This window comes from Prenolepis imparis, unplaced genomic scaffold (assembly GCF_030444845.1).
Source record: "Prenolepis imparis isolate NDT839.2.m4 unplaced genomic scaffold, iyPreImpa1.0 SCAF_7, whole genome shotgun sequence".
NCBI lineage: Eukaryota > Metazoa > Arthropoda > Insecta > Hymenoptera > Formicidae > Prenolepis > Prenolepis imparis.
In genome coordinates, this window is record NW_028141165.1 from 5994188 (window position 1) to 6015837 (window position 21650).

General features: G+C 37.0%; 3 protein-coding genes across 9 annotated transcripts; 2 read left to right on the forward strand and 1 right to left on the reverse strand.

The window, feature by feature from the left end:
* Positions 1–1614, forward strand: LOC145938887 (box C/D snoRNA protein 1). The gene is made up of 7 exons (XM_083042757.1): positions 1–105; positions 200–381; positions 466–557; positions 640–818; positions 900–1094; positions 1206–1330; positions 1406–1614. Exons 1-7 carry the CDS (start codon positions 86–88, stop codon positions 1597–1599), a joined length of 987 nt encoding a protein of 328 aa, XP_082898883.1. The 5' UTR covers positions 1–85; the 3' UTR covers positions 1600–1614.
* Positions 1615–1637: 23 nt separating this feature from the next.
* On the reverse strand, positions 1638–4141 carry Sec22 (vesicle-trafficking protein SEC22). Its single transcript, XM_083042765.1, has 5 exons — positions 3600–4141; positions 3255–3364; positions 3023–3183; positions 2804–2950; positions 1638–2699 (listed from the first exon to the last, which is right to left on the reverse strand). Exons 1-5 carry the CDS (start codon positions 3672–3674, stop codon positions 2551–2553), a joined length of 642 nt encoding a protein of 213 aa, XP_082898891.1. The 5' UTR covers positions 3675–4141; the 3' UTR covers positions 1638–2550.
* A 360-nt stretch (positions 4142–4501) lies between these two features.
* Positions 4502–20692, forward strand: Sec16 (endoplasmic reticulum export factor secretory 16). Of its 7 annotated transcripts, none has more exons than XM_083042727.1 (18): positions 4503–4743; positions 5480–5531; positions 5610–9150; positions 9389–9474; positions 9551–9770; positions 10453–10556; positions 10642–10792; positions 10873–11011; positions 11088–11352; positions 11433–11602; positions 12173–12757; positions 12831–13283; positions 13698–13730; positions 16099–16347; positions 16894–17275; positions 17414–17499; positions 18847–18933; positions 19600–20692. In XM_083042727.1, the coding sequence occupies exons 3-18, from the start codon at positions 5684–5686 to the stop codon at positions 19678–19680; spliced, it is 6558 nt and encodes a 2185-aa protein (XP_082898853.1). In that variant the 5' UTR covers positions 4503–4743; positions 5480–5531; positions 5610–5683; the 3' UTR covers positions 19681–20692. The 7 variants fall into 7 exon arrangements, with proteins under 7 accessions (XP_082898857.1, XP_082898853.1, XP_082898851.1 ...); XM_083042725.1 differs by having other exon boundaries at positions 5627–9150; XM_083042728.1 differs by having other exon boundaries at positions 5638–9150.
* The last annotated feature ends 958 nt before the right edge of the window (positions 20693–21650 follow it).

The window sequence follows — 21650 nt, forward strand, 5'->3', positions numbered from 1 at the left end:
ATTTTATTTAGATAACAGTAAACACTGCGTGCAAATACACGACTGAACTCACTATATAGGGCAAATGTAAAGATAAAAGGCCAGGATGGCTTCCACCAGTGCTAAGTAAGTAAAGATACGTGATATTCACACATATATGAATTAATTAAACAATTTTTTAGCACGATAGGCTCTGACAAAATGATACATTTGTTTATAGATTAGAAGATTGCGAAGTATGCGGAGCAACGAAAGCTAAGTACACGTGTCCGAAATGTGAGGTTAGAACATGCTCTCTCGTGTGTGCAAACTTACATAAGAAGGAATTAGATTGCGATGGGATCCGAGACAAAACGAAGTTTATCCCTTTAGCATCATTTGGCGATTTGGATTTACTAAGCGGTAAGATATTTTTTTGTACTAAAGTTTTTTCTCCTTTGCAAAAGAAACTGCGATATCCTTTAATATCTAATTGATATTTTGCAGACTATCGTTTTCTTGAGCAAGTTGGCAGAATAATTGATACGAAGAAACGAAATCCAGAAAAGAAATACATACGTCAAAATAATCTACCAGTGGTAAATAATTTATTATAGATATATAAATACCACACATTTTGATAAAAGTATAGTAAAATTTATCATATATTATGTCTAACAGCATTTACACAAGCTGAGATGTGCTGCGTCTTACAAAAAAGTATCACTGTTATTTATGCCACAAATCTTTAATCGACACAAGAAGAACACCACATATCTTAATTGGAAGACCAATGAATTATTCTGGCGAATAGAGTGGATTTTTCCACAAGCTCAAAATGTAAAATGGATTGTGGAAAGGTATAGATAAATATAGTTACTTCGAAAAATGTAAATAGCTTTCAAACAATATGGAATAATTTATAAATATTCTCATTACAGAACTCTAGACAACGCAAGATTATCGACACTTGTGGAACAGGTTTTAGATCCGGTCTCTTCAGAAAATGAGACGGATATTGAAAAAATAAATGTAAAACTAGCTTTATCTGATAAATTACAATTTTATAGAGCAGCTGGATTAACTAGTATCAAAGTTCTCTTAAAAGCTGAGAAAGTAAAGAAAGCAAACTCTAAGTAAATAAACATATATTATTACATAATTTTTATATTTAATTTAAAATGTACAAACTTTTTAGTAAAAAATGTCAATTTTTTTAAATAACTTGAATAATTGTTCTTTTGCAGATATTACGATTTGGATCTTACACTTACATTGCAAGAAAATTTGGAAAATAAGACCATAGTGGAATTTCCGACATTCTATGTCATTATGAAAGATCATTCTGATATATATGAAATTATAGATACTGGTAAGTATCATATATATAATTACTGTATTTATATTATATTTGCAACAATCTTTATGTATACATAAAATGATTTAGATGAAGAAACGAGTGATACAGAATCTAAAAATCTGGGAGCAAGAAAACGAAGAAGAAATGGATTTGACAAGAAAGATGAGCCAGTAAATTATTTCTTCAATGATTTTTCGGAATCTGATGATGAAAAGCTAGACAGCAAACAACGAAAACAAACTTTACCTGATTTGGATATACCTAATTATGAAGAATTATAGAAGATGTGGATTTATATCCGTAGAATATAAAAAATATCTACTTATATATAGAGCTTTATTGTAAATATATCTCTCCCCATTATAGTATTTCGATATAATTTAAACACAAACGTGATTTCCTGAATGACTGATTATAATACATTTGTTGAATTGGTTCCTTTCCCACCGATAGTATATATATATATTTGCACACCACCCAAGAATATTACTGTGATTAATAATAAACATATTTTAAACTTACTAGTTCAAAATTTCACAGAGGATCACACATTAAGTTATATGACTTAACAAGTATATAGGAATGGGACAATACAGTGGTTCATTTTGTATCAGTGAGAAGAGATAAAGTATAACATCTTATTTCTCTCTCTCTCTCTCTCTCTTATAAATTGAAGAATTTTACCTTTATAAAAAAAAAGTCAATAATTTAGAGATTTTTAATATAATATTACCCTAAGCAAAGGGAGAAACAAATATCTTATAAAAATATTTGCTATTTCATATCTTAAAAATCATCGCACATATTATCTCTTTGTTTATTTATAAGATTATTAAAATGACTCGAACAAAAATGCGATGTAGTAAAAATTCTATATATCTATTATCTATACATTATATAACAAAACTAGTTTTATTGTTATGTCATTGTGAAGTTTTAAAAAATTGTCGAATATTTTATATGCATATATACTTTAAATATAATTTACTCTACTATACTTTTATGAACATAATTTTGATATAGATTACTTTAGGTATATCAGTACAACATTTCTGAGGGACTTATTTTGAATATCAATTTTAACTTTCTCTTCTTTCTTATAAGTATGAATGGATATTAAAGTCATAAATACTGTGTAACTATAGATGAGGTAAACAAAATATGTTTATCCTTGGAAATGAAATATCTTTCGATAAATATTCTTAAATAATCCTTTTGCCTGTCTTGTTTAACTAAAGAATAAAGAAATATAACAGGAAGACCAAAAATGCAATAAGGCCAGCAACAGCTTTCACATACATTGATTTGCTATTTAAATGTCTCGCATCTTTTTTATACTTTTGTGATAGCATGGATAGATTTTGCGTCTTTGTATCCAACTCTGTAGTACAAGTAATGATATTAAATGCATGTAAATATTTACACACACATTTTTAATCTTCACAAGCACAAAATAGAATAAGTTTAATAAATGTAGAATATTACCTGAGAGTACAGTACCCCTTTGTAAAACATCATCAATATTTTGTACCATGATTCTTTGCACATCTTGCAATTGGCTGTTAAGAGTATTCAAATTCCTGCGTGATCTACTGTCTGAGAAAATCTTCTTGGCTTTCTGGATATACGTATCTGAAAATTAAATAAAATAAAGTATACAATTGTGGTATATTCAGTAACGCATTAAAGTCTACTATGACATACCAAATTCAATGAAAGTATAAGGTCTGGTTACTGTATTTACACGTTTGCCATACTGAGCATGAAATTCTTGCGCAATATCTTCCAAGTAATTGTACGCTATACGTGTACTGTAATTTCTTTCGCACAATACCAGATAACACACTTCGTTTTCGATTAAATAGCTGTAAACAAATGCGAAAATGTAAAAAAACATCAATAGATCAATGATATATTACCAGCAATCAGTGCTCACTGGAATAAATACGGTCCAGTTTCTAGGGTACATCTTGTTGGAGACTGTGGACCTAATTTTCTAAACAACATCTTTGCTTGATTCTGGTACTCCACAATATTTTTTCCATCCTGCCATAAAAAAAAAAAAACAATTAAATACAATTAATTGAGCTTATTCGAGAGAAACAGATTTCTGCTCCGACTTTTCGTTTGCTCGCGCCGAATAAATCTAAAGACCCCGTTTTGTCCTCGTCTTCGTGAATAAAAGATAAACTTTCATGCGCAATTACGCGTTCTCCTTTTAATTAATCAGAGTCAAAGTGCGAAATCCAGATGTGACATTTCATAATAACATATTTCTAACCTGTTCGTTATCCTGCATGGTGGCTGCCAACGGTAGGCCGTCCGTTACCCTCGCGATTATCGTGAACAGGACCATCTTGTCAGAATTCCTATCACCGATTATTATCGTTTTAATACGACACAGAAAAAAATCCGCGACCTCGAGAGTCGCTGATCCGCCGATGTGGCCGGATTCCCGTCCACTCTCGATCTACCACGTCAGTCGATCGGTCGATCGAGTCATCGTGCAATTTTCTTTGGATCGGCAACTCTCTCATTCAACGATGACGACGACGATTTCATTTTATTCGACCCGGAGCAAAAAAAAAAGAAAGAAAGAAAACACTTGGTTCATTATCTATCTTCATTATATCTCACTCGCGTATTATCTATCGAATCGGACACCGAATGAGTGCACTTTGAAAAGTGCATATGCATACGTGTCCGCTTGTGGCGGGAAATTCGCCGACCCGTCCGGATCGCAAGAATCGTAGCGACGCGTATTCGGGACCACGTGGACCAACGATTATCAGCGCGCGTCGAGATTGACAGATCGTCAGCTGATTATTGACGCCTGAATGTCACGCGCGATCTCCAGCTGTTCGCGACACTTTGACATCATCCGCGCGAGATGCTCGCACTCGCGTTTGAATCGATTCGAAACGTCATCGCGTCATCTCGCGATCGATTCGAGGGTGTTCGAGAGTGCGTTCGGAAATTCTATTCGTCGGATAAAGTGAAACGTTCGATCGACCAATCGGAACGAAGAACTCGGTGCTCCTTTCATCCCGATTGGTCAATTAGAAACTGTTCTACTGTATGGATAGAATTTCTGAACGCACCCCGATTTTGACGTTTGACGTTGCGCGCTTGCGCGTCTACGGTTGCGCTCGCGTGGAAAGTCGCCGAGTTCCGGCGGGGAGGGAAAGGAAGATTCGTGACGTACTCGCGCCCGTTCTACATCTCTCTCTGTCTTTCGTTCCGTCCACCTGTCTCGCTCTCTCGCGTACTCTCATCAGCGCACGCATATCGAAATGTCCGCGTACTCGTGAAAGTCCATCGACGAGGAAAACGACGACGTCCCGTGATCGAGAGAACCCCGGCTCGGCGGTGAAGACGATGATATGCGCATATCAGGCGCGTGGAGATTACGATAGTTAGCTTAGGTGAGTGAATGTACGCGTTCAAACGCCGTTCCCGGACCCTCACAGCTGGTAGCCGCTGCTCTTTATTCCGCGTCGATTCCGTACAGGATCGAGTTTCCACCCGGGTCGTCGAGGAAGCGCGTTCTCGCCTCCTTGGTCGATCAGTCGTATTGTAAACTCTGGTTATCGCGAGCATATCACGGATGTGATAAAAGCGTCCTTATCGCACCGAAGGCGCTCATCGAAATTTACGAAACTATCTTATCGCGCTCGTACATATATATATACGTATATATACATACCCGTGACTACTTAAAATCGTCCTAAGTATTCGGAGGATACGTTGCGACACAAAGTATCGTCGATGATTTTTCTCGTGTCGAAAAAATTCCTTGCATTGTATAAAGACTCGCGGCTAATGACCCATTTATCATTCACAGCCGTGTACTGTCAGCAGCGTCGCGGTGACAAGCATTTCTCGAGACTTATAGATATACGCGATTGGGATTTAGCTGCTTAAGCGCTTCGATGATATTGTTCTTTCGAGCCATGGATTCTTGTCTCTCTCTTGACAGAATCTAGAAAAATTTCACAATCACCGAAATACTTTCACTGTAATTGCTAACTTGCTAACTGTATGCAATGCGTAACACTGTTACAATTGCATAATTATATTTCCGGCAGCTTTCTTTATTAATTCTTTTCACTTGACAATATATCTGTTTGTATGTAAATTTATATATCTTTTAATTTGCAGATCTCAAAAATTGGTATAAAACAAGCCATACTGTCATATAGGCAGTATGAATGTAAGTAGATTGACACTTGTTTTCTATAAATAAATTCCATAATTAAATGAGAGGATTTATATAATTAATCATATTAAGGTGTAATGCATTTTTAGAATCCTTATAGAGCCAGACCCACCAGGTCTCGAGTGGATCATTCGGCTGCGTATGGAATGCAAAATCAAAATATGTGGATGCCCATGTCAAGGCCTCAATCGGAGGTTCCAGCAAATGATACCACGCAGCAGCAACCTGTCATGAATCAATCAAAACACGCGAGCAACACGTGGAAAGATCCTTGGGATTGGAATCTGGACCAACAATCGGATACCCAACAGCAGCCGCCACAACAACCGCAGCAGCAACAACCCTACGTACCTCCTTATCAGAATCAGGGAGGACAAATGATATCCAATTCTGTACAAAATCATTATTACAAGAGTCTCAATGGCAACACGTCGGATGTACTTGATCAGAATTCAGGTAGAAATACTCCGAGATCGGAATCTACTCGACCTCAGAGCGGTCCGAATTACACGGATTCTTTACCGCCTTACGCGAACTATAATCAAAATCAACAGTATCCGCCTCGGCAGAATATTACGAAACCTGGTTACGAGCATGCTCAATGGCCGAGCGAGCAGCAGTCGCAGAACGCAGCGCAGCAGAGACTCTTATCGCAACAGAGTTCTCAGATGGATCAGCCACCGCCAGCTTCGCACAATATTTACAATTGGAGCAAAGAGGACACGTCGAATTTGCCGTCGCAACATAATTGGCAGAATCATACCGATATGCTGGGTAACTGGCAGGATCAAAATATACCGCAGGAAATGCAGCAGCACGTCGACAGTATGGATAATCAGGTTACGCAACCACCGCCAATGTATAACGCGCCACCCGTTGAAGGAATCAACAAGGAACATTCCACCAACTGGTCTAATGGACAGCAGGGTATCAACGAAATGAGTAACAAGTCCAACACCGTGTCGAATCAATGGCACAATCAAAATTGCGAGGCCGCGATGTCCCATCATCAGTCCGCGCATCTAGTACAAACGAGTAACGTAGACGATACATTTAGTTCTTGGTCGCAATCGGGCAATGTCACGACTGCCTCGCACGATTGGAGATATTCAAACGTGCAAAGTGAATCCGTACATCCAAATCAATGGTTGCAGCAGCAGCAGCAGATAGATAATTCATTCAAGGAAAACGTACCGCAGGATAATAATGGTGCTAGATTTGCCGTGAACGAGTGGCAACAAGTGCAGACGGCGCCGTTCAATTACGCTCCAGCAGCTACGACTGTACCTACGACCATAGAAAGTATTGTACATACGCCCAACAATAACGAACAGCAAGAGAATGAGAAACAGGCGACGCTAGCTTCATCTTACGAGCCTCTTGTAAAATCAAGCGACATTAAATCACTGATCGGCGATCACAATCTGAACGTGGTGACTGATGATGCGCCGAAAAGTGATATTTCGAAGAGTGTTCTCGGCGAGAACGATGATCGCGCGTTCGTTCCTTCAGCGACAGAGGAATTATCCAGCAACTTCGGTCAACTTAATCTCGGAAACAAGCCGGGGAGACACGCGGACTATTCGGGTGAATCGTTAGAGGTGTATCCGAGTTCCGTGGAAGGGAAAGCTCAACACTCTGCTGTTAATTTCAGTGTCGCAGGTATCCGTAGTAATCCTATTCCCGACAATATATCAGTATTATCACCGGATTATGCGCCGAGCATGGACAATGCTGATCCCGTCGATAACCAGCCAGCAGCTGTCAGTCAAGATCACCCAGTACCGAATACATATCAAAGCGCTACTAAGGTGACGGATAGCATCTCGCAAAGTGGATACGATCAGTGGTACAATCAGAACACACTGGAGAACGCGCACTGGAACTATACGAAGGATCACCATTCACGTCCGGCCGCCAAACAATGGAGCACCACTCCCGAGCAAAACGTAGAGAACTACGAAAACATCCAACAAACGTCCGACTTTGTGAACGTGGAAGTCGTCGCGCCTACGACGTTGCAGGAACGCGACATCTACGGTTCGCGGGACTCCATAAACAAGGAGACGTTGGACAACGATCCTAGGCCGAGAGCGAGTTCGAAGGAAGGTGCGACGAACGTGCGGGGCTTCCGGGAGGAGATGAACAATGTCGAAGTATTATCGATACAGCAGCAGCAGCAGCAAATACGGCCGCATCCGCCTTTACAAACGGAACAAATGCCAGACAACTACGAATTCGCGTCGAACGACAGGAACACGTTTTTGGAGACTGGCGAGTTGACGGATTCGCATCAGGAACACGAACCGACGCCGCCGAGTCAGGACGACGAGAACGACGAAGTGCCTAACGACATCCCCTTCCTGCGCGAGGTCCCGGGACAATCGAGCACCATGGATCCTCGTAGAAACGATCCTACGGGTCAGGAGCATCACGTGCAGACGACCGGACAACGTCTCTCTGATCCCAGGAGGAATGATCCTTCCGGTCAGGAGCAAAGTATACAAATCAGAAATATATCCGACAGAATAGAGCGTCGCGATGTTCTTCCAGGTCAGGAGAGAAACGTCTCGCAGCTGTTACGAGGCGATTCGGACGCCTTGGAACGACGGAACGATCCTTCGGGAAGGGAACGTTCTGTCCCTCCACAGCAGTCGCGAAACGATCCGTCAGGCGAGGAGAGGTATCAGCCGCAGTCTCAGATGATGCTGGAGCCGAGCGAGACCCGCGAAGTTCTCGGCCGAGGCAACGAACCCGAGGAAGTTCCACGGCAGATTCAGGACGCGACGGAGCTCAGACAGATACCGGGTGGAGCTTCTTCCAACGACGTTACGCAATTAATGCCGGATGGGACGACGACGGCGACGATGGCGACGACGACCGGTGGTAGAGTGGTCACCGGTTCTCTTCTGGAGATGCTTCCTCCGACGATGCCGCAGGATCCCACGAGCGGCGACACCCGGAGTAAACGCGAGGAGGCCGTAGGCGCATCTCTGGAGAGTGAGACGAGCCAGGGTGTCTCCAGTTCTTCAAATCGTCGGGATTCCTACGAGGACGTAGAGGAAGACGAGGACTCTCGCGAGAGCCGGGACGAAAGCAGGGAGAGACGTCGGGAGGCTAGTCCCGATCGTCGAAGATACGTCGACCACGACCGAAAGAATGCATATTACGATCACGATCGCGAATACGAGGACGATTATTATTACGATCGTCGGCGGGTAGGCGACAACGATCGTCAGTATAACATGGGGCCCCGGGAAGATTTCAAGCGACGGGATGTTCCGTATCGAGACGACGATCGTAAACACCACAGTCGCGACGACCTGGATCGATACGCTAGAGAGGATATGGATAGGAGAGTCAGGGGAAAGGAGGACTTGGATGAGAGGGATGGCAGAAGGAGACCCCAGGACGATCGTAGGAGAGAAGATCCGCGTCGTCGGGACAGAGATCCAAGAGATTACGACCCTCGGTATTCTAGAGATCCTAGAGATCCTAGAGATAAAGATTATATGGATCGTGAGAGAAGGCGACCACGAAGATACGACGATTACGATACCAGAGATCCGTACAGAAGAGATTATTATTCTATAGATGATCTCTATGGAAGAAGGTAAATTATTTATAATCTTAATATGTAACTTAATTATTTGTAATTTTAGAAGAAGATAAATTATATATTTTCTTTATTATTATAATAATAGAATTTCTAAAGTGGCTTATTTTTTAGAAACACTATGCCTTGATTATATTAATATATTATTGATTGATTAATCAATATATTATATTGATATATTATTTGACATTCTATTATTTTGTATTTATATATATATATATATATTTTTGTTTAGTTCTAGGCCTTCAAGTAGATCTTCCTATAATGACAAGGATCGTGAATATTATGCACGTACAAAGGATCCTTACTACGGATATAATGGTACGTATTGCAATAAAAAAGTAAGATATGTAACATTTTAATACGCAAATAAGAATTAAATATATATATTTAATAGTGAACGCAAGATTTGGTGGATATGATTATGGAGCTCTTTATGGAAACAAGTATTACGCGTATCTTGAGAATTTGCGTCAGACGAATCCTACCGCTTATGCCGAGTGGTACCACAAATGGTACAGCCATCAACAGCAACAGCAGCATATTGCCAGAGGTGTTGGCAATTATCCGGAGGACAGAGCCAGTGTTCATTCCGGCCGCAGTTCCTGCGATGACAGGTATATTTTGAAATTCGTTTTTAGACCAAAAAAACGATTAAAAAAGAATTAACATTTTCGAACAGTTATTTACGGCTCTTATAACATTCGTTGTATGTCAGATTTTTACCAATCCCAAGTGCATGTTTCCACTCGTCAAACGAGGCATTGTATATCCCGTATTTCGGATGTTCCGGATGGGCCGGAACATGTCTGCGGAAGCATAATACGACTTGTCGCAATTGTAATAGGTGAGACCGAGAGTTTCTTCTCGGTTCAAAAGTCTTATGCTAGACACGTTGAAGAATCAGGCTTCCCTTCCTTTTCTATCCTTACATTAAATTTCAGTCATACATAATTAATTAGATATATGTAGAATATGTAGAGTTATTTATGACTAATTACTGACGAGTAGAAGATATTGTTACAATCTAATATGACAAGAGAAAATAATTTTGTAGCGTAGCAAAAATATATAGGCTTGTGTTTGTAATTTTATTTGCTCGTAAACTTTAGGTGGAACACATGCTTATTTTGTATGCGATTATGTGCATTGATATTCATATATAATATACATATATATATATATATATATATATATATACATATATATACATATATATATATATTTTTTTTTTATATACAATTGCAGGTATATTCGTAATTCTTTGCTTCAAAGGGAAATAATATTTATTTATTTTAGGACTGGTGATAAACGAACACTGGGTGATACATCGGTTTTAGAGGATTCAACAATCGTTTCTGCTCGATTAACACCGACCAAGTTCTCCACATCTCATGCATATGGTATATAACTTGTAATTTAATTTGTATTTCTTATAAATTATTGTTTTGTATTATTAAGAGAGTTTGTGAAAATGTGTATTCACAGGTTGCTTCTCGATTGGATCTTTGGTGCATGTTCAGCCAAGCTATCCAGCCGATGGCGAGAGGGCTAAGGTCGACATTTTCCGTGTAGATAGCCTGCTTTCACACGATCCTGTCACGCGCGATTTACGATTATATCCAGGACCTCTAATTAAGTAAGTATAGTCGTATATAAAAATATATAATATATATATTATAAAAATAATGTGCATAACATGATAACTTTTTATCGCAGTGGTGTAACGCACAAGAAAACCATCATAGAATATTGTGAAAATAAAATCAAGAAAGCAGTGGTGAATGAAGAAATAATTGATCGTGCTTCTTATATTCTGTTGTATGAATTGATGATTATGCTGATACAACAAAACGGAGTAAGAATTTTTTTTAAGTTTAGTTTACAAAAAGTTAGCTCAAATATACATTGATCTCACTTTAATCTATTTATAGAACGTCGTCGGCGTCGACATTGCTGCGCTTTTACTACGCAACAAGGACGCTTACCCTCACGATACGAGCAAACTCAGGCCTCAGGATGTAAAGCGCAGAGAATCGCAAGTATCGCAACGATCCGGGGCAACTGGTAGCGACGGAAGTACTCAGGATATTTCCGCGCTATCCGAGAAATCTGAAACCAAACAGCGAAAAACGATGGAGCAAATAACGGATGAATTCAGGGATACATTACTTTATGGGCGGGTTCAAGAAGCATTAGGTAAGAAGAACTTTTCTCTTCTTTGTACATCGTTCAGCGAATTACGAACGTTGCTAATTGATTTTTTCTTTCTGCAACAGAGTTTGCAATGAATGAAGGACTTTGGGGCCATGCTCTCTTCCTGGCTAGTAAACTGGACAAACGCACTCACGCTTCTGTAATGACTCGTTTCGCGAATAGCCTACCACCGCACGATCCGCTGCAGACTCTGTATCAGCTGCACTCTGGCCGTGTACCTGCTATAGTCACAGTAAGAGTCTTATTTCAATACAATATCAGGGTACACTCCCGGGAAAAACCTTGAAAACCTGGTATATATTCGGGGAACTTTGTTCAACCTTGAAAAATCAAGGAATTCTCAATCGAATTTGATTTGGATTCAGGGAATTTTTTAACAAATTATCCTTTTGTTAATTTTATATTTATTTAGCACTTAAGAAACGTATCTAACATATCTTGGCAATATTTAAGTTTTTATTAAAATTTTATGTGATTTTTTTTATTGAATCTATTTTCAGTATCAAGATCTTATATAAATTTATAAATTTCATAGAAAATTGTTCAAATTTTTAATAGATAATATTTAAATAAATTAGTACTTACTTATTTAATAAATCATTAAATAAATAATAAATAATTAATTTAAATAAATTAGTATTCCCTGAGACGTTTATAATAAATTATTTTTTGTCTTATATTTTTATCAGGGAATTCTCGGGGAATTTGTTTACAAAATTTGTTGATACTCTGAATTGATACTCTGAATATGTATGCGTTGTTCATCGTAATAATAGTTATTCGTTTTTTTTTTTCTTTACAGTGTGTTGCAGATCCACGTTGGGACGATTGGCGGCCTCACTTGGCTATGATTATCTCCAATACTTCGGCCAATCCAGAGATTAATCGCCGATCAATAACGACCCTCGGGGATACGTTATTCGCGAAGGGAGACATCCACGCTGCGCATCTCTGTTATATTCTCGCCCAAATCGATTTTGGTGCTTACGGAGTTAATGGAGTTAAGCTCGTGTTAATCGGCGCGAATCACAACAAGCCGTATTCCGAATTTCTTACAATGGAGGCTGTTATGCTAACGGAAATCTATGAATACGCTCGAAATCTTAGTGATCCGTGCTTCACGTTAGTGGATCTTCAAACATTCAAGTTTGATCTGATCGTAAAAATGGTGGACTGTGGATTAATAGAAAAGGCTCTATTATATATCGAACAGATCGCGATAAATATCGCGAACGATCCGTCGAAATATAAGAAATCTTTCATCAAATCGGTTTACGTACTGGGTGACCAAATCAAATACCACGATCCGATCTATAAGGATGCTATTGAAGATGTTACAAATTTAACATGGCTCAATAAATTGGCGGAGATTGTCGGAAAATTCCAGGTAATTATAATATCATTACTTTTCGATAAAAATGATATACTAACTTTAGAGACTAAATAAAATTCTGTTATAGGGAGAGGAGATTTCCGAAGGAGAAACATACGTAAACGGTTCCCACACCGTTGCAGAGAATCAGGAGATTCACGAGATGAAACAGCAACAATCGTTACCACCATCGACGTCGCAACAACAATGGAATATTCAACCCGAATACGGAGATGGACCTGTATCAATGATGGAAGTTAATACCAGCGAGATGCAGTCAAACTGGCAGCCTCTATCTCTGCCTACGAATATTCAAGATACGTACGACCCGAACGCGCAATACATGAGAAACGTGGATGAATCCGCACAGCATCAACAGTTGCAGCAGCAACAGGATTATTGGAATCAGCAGTCGTATTATCAAGGCAATTATGGAAGAAACGAGTCCACGCTGTCCAATTGGCAACAACAGTCCATACCAGGCATCGCTGATCAGACTGAGATCAATAACACGCAGCAACTGGATAAGTGGAATTATGAGGTATATTAAATGCATTATAATGGGAGAAATTTATTGTACAAACTTTTTTTTATTTACCAAAGAATTCATTCATTCATATGTAGATATTTTTTTCTCACATATTTGCATTCTCATATTCTCTTATAATTCATTTATGTCATCTTAACATCACACTAATTTCATTATTTCGCATATAAATAATATCTGTTTACAATATTCATATATATACATATTCATATATATACATATTCATATATATTCATATTCATATATATTCATATTCATATATATTCATATTCATATATATACTTATTCATATCAAGAAAGTCGACAAAAGTATATATTCTCAATTAATTTAGCTCGTAATTTTAATATCTCTCACTTATCTCAGCATTGCAATTAACATTTTTCACCTGTTTCTTAATGCTTACTCAGACGGAAAGGGAAGACAAAACGCCCACTCCTGAAGTAAGTAATTACGGATTTATCTCGGATAATATTTTCGATCCTAAAGGATTGTCAAATGCTGCCGATATTAATTTGTTACGACGTCGTCGTAATGTATCGGTGAAGTCAAATCCATATGTTGCTTCCGCATTTAACGATAACACGTCTGATAGAGTAGCTAATCTCGACGTTAGAGCTCAAAATGTTAACAAGAGATATCCTAAATTAGCCGCGAGCTATCCGAAAATTATACAAAACGATAAAATTCATCCGAAAGACATAAAAGAACCGAGACGCCCGGATCCGATATTTTCAAAACCGCCGAGCTCGCAACCACCCGTGTTCCTAAAGTGTAAGATTAAGAAAAATAGTTCGCCGGAGGATAGAGAAGAGACAGTTTCGGACGGAAAGAACCTATCCGCGTTGTCGTCGCAGACCACGGATCTAGATATTCAGTTTAGCAAATTGCAACTCGAGTCTCTCGTAACGTCAGATTCATCTTTTGAGGCGAAAAAGAATCGCGCTCTCGACAGCGGAGTACAGACTCTAAAACAATATTGTAACTTCGAGGAGAAGAAAGTTATGAGGGTGGCTCCGCATATTCGCAGGAAGGACGTTATCTGCGATACGGTAGACGCGTGGTCGTATGACAGCACCGGGCAGAATATCTCGGAATCATCCAGATATAAACCACTGGTCTTTGGTGGCACATATCCGATCGACTTACCGCTTAGATTCAGAAATAATAATCCTTCGGCGAAAGATACGCCCGTGAAAAAAAATACGTCTTTGACTTACGACATTGATATTCCTATGAAATGCGACTAAGAAATAGCCTGTAAGTTCTTATAGTCGTGGTTTTTTTTCTGTACGTTAAATATACGAATAACGTAACAACTTTAATTAACTCTATATTGAAACATATACACTCATACAAACACACACACATATATATATATATATATATCTGGATTCCCTTGTTTAAATATTTTATAAATTTTTTTTTAGTGTGATGCATAAATGTTTAATAAAATAATAAAATGGAAGGTGGACGAGAAAATTACCAACAGATTTATAAATAGTACATAATTGTTCAGTTTATATATTAGTTGAAAAAAATTCAATCTTATAATCAGTTTTTTATAGTCAAAGTATGTGAAATATGTTCAGATACTCTAACAATGAGCAAACCTATATATCTGTGATCAAATAGAAGCGTAAATTACTCTCTCGTCGCGTTAATTAGGATATTGTATAATTTTACAGAATTTTAACATTATTTTAAGTGCTATTGAATGTATATAGATATATTGTTACTGTTGGCAACAAATGTATAATAAAGTTTTCTCATAACGCACTCTTCCTTGAACTTCTTGAAATTATAATTCTTCGTTACATAGTTGCACACATATATACAGAGTGTTAAAAAGAAACTTTCAGATGTAGAGGGCATGTAATATAATTGTAAAAATGAATCAAAATTGCTATATCAATAATATAAAAAATTTAGCAGGATTAGAAGCGATTTTCAATTATAGAGAGAGAGTAATGTAGAGAATTGCTTGCTTCTATTTATCGTGTGCAATGTATATAAACAGAGAATTATCATATTTTTGGTTTTCTACGTTCTACCATTTCCAGATATTTTATATTTTTCTTTACATTTGTGTGCTTCCAAAAATTCTTTTGTTTACTCGTCTTCTATTCACTACGTCTAACAATGGGTGCGTTCAGAACACACAACAGTTGAGCAACGTTACTAGATTTTATATATTATATGGCGATTATATCGATAATATCGATTAATCTAGTAACGTTGCTCAACTGTTGTGTGTTCTGAACGCATCCAATTATCTTATGATTATCTATGATTATCACGTTGTTAAGCATTGTTAGGTTTTAAATTGTTGGATTATTTAGACATAGATAGTCAATCAGACTAGCCTGTTTAAAAGGAATCTGTAGGAAGCGTGAAAAAAAGCGAAAGAAGACATCCTAAACTTATCAATATTTGTATATTGAGATAATTCTTTGTCTACACAGGTTTTATTCATTGTAATAAATATTACATGCCCTTTTTCAAACACTTTATATGCTGCTTATCTATTTTCAATATTTTGTTTTATAATATGGGTCCTATTTCCTGTTTCTCGAACATTGTTATATCTATAGTATATCTACTATATCTTAGTAAGCAAAGTTTTTCATTTTTTACTGAATACGCTTGTGAGTCGCATACAGTTTAATTTCAGAGTGTCTCGAATGGGGAGCGTTTCTCAAACTTGATAATGTTACAGGTATCTTTCGGGCGAACTCGCAGTGTTACAGTAAATAGTGATAAACCTTGCTAGAACAAACTTGCGATGATCAATCGTATATTTCATTTCAGTCAAGTGTGCAGCCAATAATCTCTATGGGACCGTCAACGGGTAAGCAATACGATCCGTTGGAGGAATTGGACGCGCTCGAGACATCACGCACAAACGCTAAACCCTCGACGGAGATGAAGAAGACGAGCGAGAAGACGACCGAGAAGAAACCCGGCAACAGCGGTAGCTCCTGGTTCGGTGGTTTGTTTAGTAAACTCGCGCCGAAGCCGAAGAATCAAATGATCTTGCCGGACGATAGTAATCCAACGGTAAGATTCTACGTTATATTAATAATCTCCTTTCATTACACTGAGAAAAAAATACTGTTGAATCAACAACGTCGATGTAGTTAAATTTTATTTTATTAATTCAATGATATTATTAATCTAATCAAATACACATATTTGATTAGATTAATAATATCATTGAATTAATAAAATAAAATTTAACTACATCGACGTTGTTGATTCAACAGTATTTTTTTCTCAGTGTAGGGTAGAAGTTACGATGGACGGTTTTATGTTTTATGTCGTTAAGGGCTTGCGCAGATACTTTTGGTAATAGAATGCGCTACTCTCTTACAACAATGATTATAAGACGGACGATAAACAGGCCAGTATAATGCAGGATTTTTCTTTCTGACTATGTATCATTGACTAACTATTTAATTGCCATTAACATTTCTCTAATTTCGTTAGCTAGATTTTTCCCCTAACATGAGAGAGTTCAAATGGACGGAGAAAGAGAGGTGTTATTCGTTAGAATGACATTTGTTTAGTCCAATGTAATCGATCCTATTGTCTTGTGTATTGCAGATTGTATGGGACCCCGTTGCCAAGAAGTGGATGAATAAGGATGCGGATGGCGACGGCGGTGCCGCGGCCCTGGTGCCGCCGCCGAAGACGTCCGACATTAGTTTCCGGGGAACACCGATGATAGAGAACCGCGGTGTTCCTTCGCAGCCGCTTCCGCCGAGCGGCGAAGACGCGCCGACGATGGATGCCGTTCCGAAATTGCCCATCAATAACAGCAACATGTTCAAACTGCAAAAGGGCAGGAGTATGCGTGCCAATTACGTGGACGTGATGAATCCCGGCGGGGGTAAACCCAAGACCGCCACGGCGTCGTCCACCCCCATGACATCTCCACTGGTACCTATGGCCACTTCGTCCCCGCAGCTGTTCATCCCCACACCAAGTGAGTCGCTGGAGCTTTAATTATTTTCTCTTCGTCAGAACGAGAGATGCTCAAAACTCTGAAAAAGATATATAGCTAAGGATTAAAGTTATCGAAGAAAAATTTGTTAATAACACGTTTTTTATGCCATTATGACAGTTAATGATTCAACCGCTCCTGTGGATTTCTTGATCCCGGCAGCGACACCGCCGTCTGGAAACGTCGCGGAGAATACGCCGCAAGCAGTAAGTTGTCGCAAATCTATGTTATTTCAAGAATATATACCGAACTATATACATACATACCCGTTACCGAATACATATACATACATATAATTAAACATTTAATACAATTTCTCACGTACATGTATACGTCCCTTCCTTAAACTCGTGCATTACTTTCGTTACTATCCCTACATTATGGCTGCAGTTTGCTGGTTATGCAGCTTTCTCAGCGTGTTTTTTTTTTTGTAATGTTAACATAATTTTCCCGCATACGTTTCCTCTACAGTTGTTGTATTCAATTATTTGTATACTTTAGATTTGCTCCATCGTTTTGCATACATTTTGTATACTATTTTCTCAACAGTCTCATCATAAAATCTCCTTGAATTAATATCGTATACTTACCTTTGTTTAAAACTATTATGTACAATTACTTATCGGAGATAAATTTATGTAGATATTCTCTCACGAGATATTTAAAAAAATCCTTCTTTAAATAGATAGACAATCTAAACGATTAATAGCGATTAATTAAAATACATCTCTCTATCGCTTTCTATTTTAGTGATAGTAATACCTAATTTCTACAGATAATTGCTACAGATATATTCTTTTTTTCGTGTATATCTGTTTTAATCTTACCCTTCTTTTTATGTTCCTTAATGCAAGCAATCGGGGAAGCCAAATGATGTAGCCAAATAATAATTATTGCCGATAGTAAGGACATTCATTTTATTAATTTTACATATCATTATTTGATGTTTTGGGCACGTACACACGCTTTCTTATCCACCGCTTGCGCAAATATAACATTCGTGTATTATAAAAGCTTTCTTGCGTAAAAAGATCGTCAATCATGTTGCATTTCACACACAACTAAGATTAACGCTTTGTATATGTGATTTTAATTTACTCTGCATGTGTTATTGCTTTATGTTAACAACTTTACGTAACAAAGAGAAAGTCAGTTAATGAAATAGCAGTAACAACTGACTGTGAATAATTTTATGTATAACACAAATACTTTTTGTAAAATATTCCAACATTGATCGGTGTGTATTTATCACCAGTGATCGAAGCATGAGAGAAAGTGTTCTTTTGGATTTGCTAAAAAAACCGCGATATAGTACACGAGAAAACATAAATCGCGTAATACCGATTTTTTATCTTGCACGCTGCAACAGGTAGCTTTCTTTGATGCTTTATTAAGCGAGTTCATTAAAACGTTACGAGAAAAAAATGCATACAATGTATAATCGCGCATAAATCGGTATTATCGCTCGAATATATATAAGATAAGACTTAGTTAATCACCCAGCGACTTGGCGAATATTTATTAGTGAGACAACATTGTTATATGGCATATAGCTTTCTCGCTGGAGCTCGACCAGCTCGTTATCGCGAGAAGTGCAGAGCTACACAATGAGGGATCCGCGGCTTCTTCAACGGAATAAGGTAATCCAGCGGCATTAACTTTCTCTGCATTTTTCAAAGTGATCTTTTTTTTTAATTATTACCGCAAAACGCTACGCCAGTACGATTTCTTTTCGAACTAATACGTTTGCTCGCGCGCCGAATATAAGACTTTAACTATTTCAATGATGCTTCTATTAAAAAATTAGCTTATAGGCTTATCAATCACTGTCAATCATTGTCCTCATAAGATCATTAATCGTAATCATAGAGATATGGGAGAAAGCTTGGTGAAGGATGTTGGGTTCGAATTCAGGTTTTAAAATAAGTTTGCTCGCCAATCAATTCCCTTTACCTTCCTGTTCTATTTATTATCTAATTGTAAGACATATATGATTGTTCTCTCTAATTTATGTTGTATCTTCTTATGCTGTGCAAATTACAAAAGTGAAATTACAAATTACATACTTCCAATGACAGAATAAATAAAAAAAAATTATGTTTCTTTACTGCTTACATTACAGCTAATATAAATAATAATAAATCATAATAATATCAAAATATAGGAATTTCAAATATTCGAAGCGATTAGAGAAAATTTACTTTCAACTCTATTGCATTTATTATACAACTCTTTTACGTGGTTAATTTTTTACATCGTATAATTAATTTTACATGCTTTTTAAATATGCTGAAAATAATTTCCAGGGACCAATGATGTTCAACCCGAATGACATGAAGGATCGTTCGGTGAAGAACATACCATCTAGCAGATATCCTCCGCGATAATCTTTGCTTATGCAAATAATTTGTTATTTAAATTAGGAAATGTTTTCTTATCATCTCACAATTGTGTTTAATTAATTATGGATATTTGTTTCTGTATAGAAAACGTGACAGCAACAGTACATTTTTTAGAGTGATGCTATATACGGTGCAACATTTTTTTTTCTGAAAGGATGTATATATTTAAACAACATGAGAATTCAAAAGACGTCATTCTTACGATGTCCTGTACATTTCGTTGTCTAGATAAATTTTTACATTGAATTTTGTTCCGAGTTTGTCTTATTGTTATATTTATCATGTCGAATTAGAGAAGTTGCAAATAAAATTATTCAGAAAAAAATGTTCTATGCAATAGAAGGATATGCGATTTTAATGGTGCAATATAATAAATAGCGGAAATAAATAAAAAATTCGAGTATACATACATTTTCTGATTTGTAAATAAAAATTTTCCACTTCCTAATGAAAAAAAAAGAATGTGCTCTTGTTTGATAAATTTTCACGGAATGTTTCATGCAACGAATTTATTTGAAAGTTTATTTAGTTTCCGCATAATTTTAGAAACGCGCATTTCTATCAGAATTATCGCCGCATTTGCGTTATTCGCAAGTCGAACGAATTATTAATCATCGTTATATAGAAATGCGCGAGTGCATTCCCGTTATATTATTATTAATATTATATATATAATGTACTCGCTTAGCTTGTAAATATTATCATCCTACAAACGGATTCGATGTCGCGCGAAAAATGTCAAGTTCTGTGCGTGCTGTTTGAATTATATACGAGTGAGATGTAAAGAAGTTTTTACCTGCAACTTGCAATCACAGATTTAATTAAGTTACGATAGCCCTTTTCATTGAAGAGTGTCTTGTAGTTGTACGATAGATAGGGCGAGGATTGCGTAAGCGTATATAATTGTAGGCTTAGCTTCGTCGCAAAATTTGTTACAACACGGCCTCGTCGGTACATGTGCTGTAATTCTAAGTCTGATTTTATATATCGAGAAGAAGGGAAATAATGTGTGCGCAAACGCTGGTGAATAAAACATGTTAGGAATATGAAAATTTTATCGATCGTAAGGGCAAGGAGAAGTGTATAATAGAGAAATACTGTTATTAAATGTCAGATTATATATATTATATAATATTGATACACCAATAATACGCAACTGCCATCAACGTGGATAGTGATGCGAAGAGTGATGATGAAGAGCGTTTGTATCGCGTTTCCACTGCGTTTCAATCGCGTTAGATTTATAAGATTATTATACCCGTTGGTGTTTATCTCCGCGAGGAATTCGATAATACTAGAAAGGTTGTGAGAGAACTGATGAGAGACGCGCGTAAGCATCCTAGCCAAGAAATATATAGATAAACTTGCTTTTTCGCGATATTTTTATTGAAAAATAAGTATCTTGGAATACTCAATTTTCAATAAACAGGATGAACTTTCACACGAGTGAGAGTTCTACTTTACGTCGTTCGAGTTATCATCATTGTACGTTCTGTCTTAATACCATCCAACTGTTAATGGCGAATGTGATTTCAAAAAAAAGTTTCATTGAAAATTATCACCTTTGGCGCGATTTTTTTGATTAGTAAATTTCTCCTAAAATTTTGAAGTAAGATTAAAATTTTCGACAGAATCCTTCGGATGGCAACACATTTCTAGTAAATGTCTGATTTTATTTGCCATTGATCACAATTAGAACGGACTGAGAGATTTTTGTAAATTATAACAATCGTAATACATTTTATATTTATGACATATTATGACGTATTAAATGTATCATAGGTACGCATATATATATATATATATATATATATATATATATATATATATATATATATATATATATATGCGTATATGTTGCAACATGAATATTGTTGCGAGACAATGTAATATTATTCGTAAATTATATATCTGTATACGTAAAGTTTAAAATTTGTACATATTCTTAAATGTAG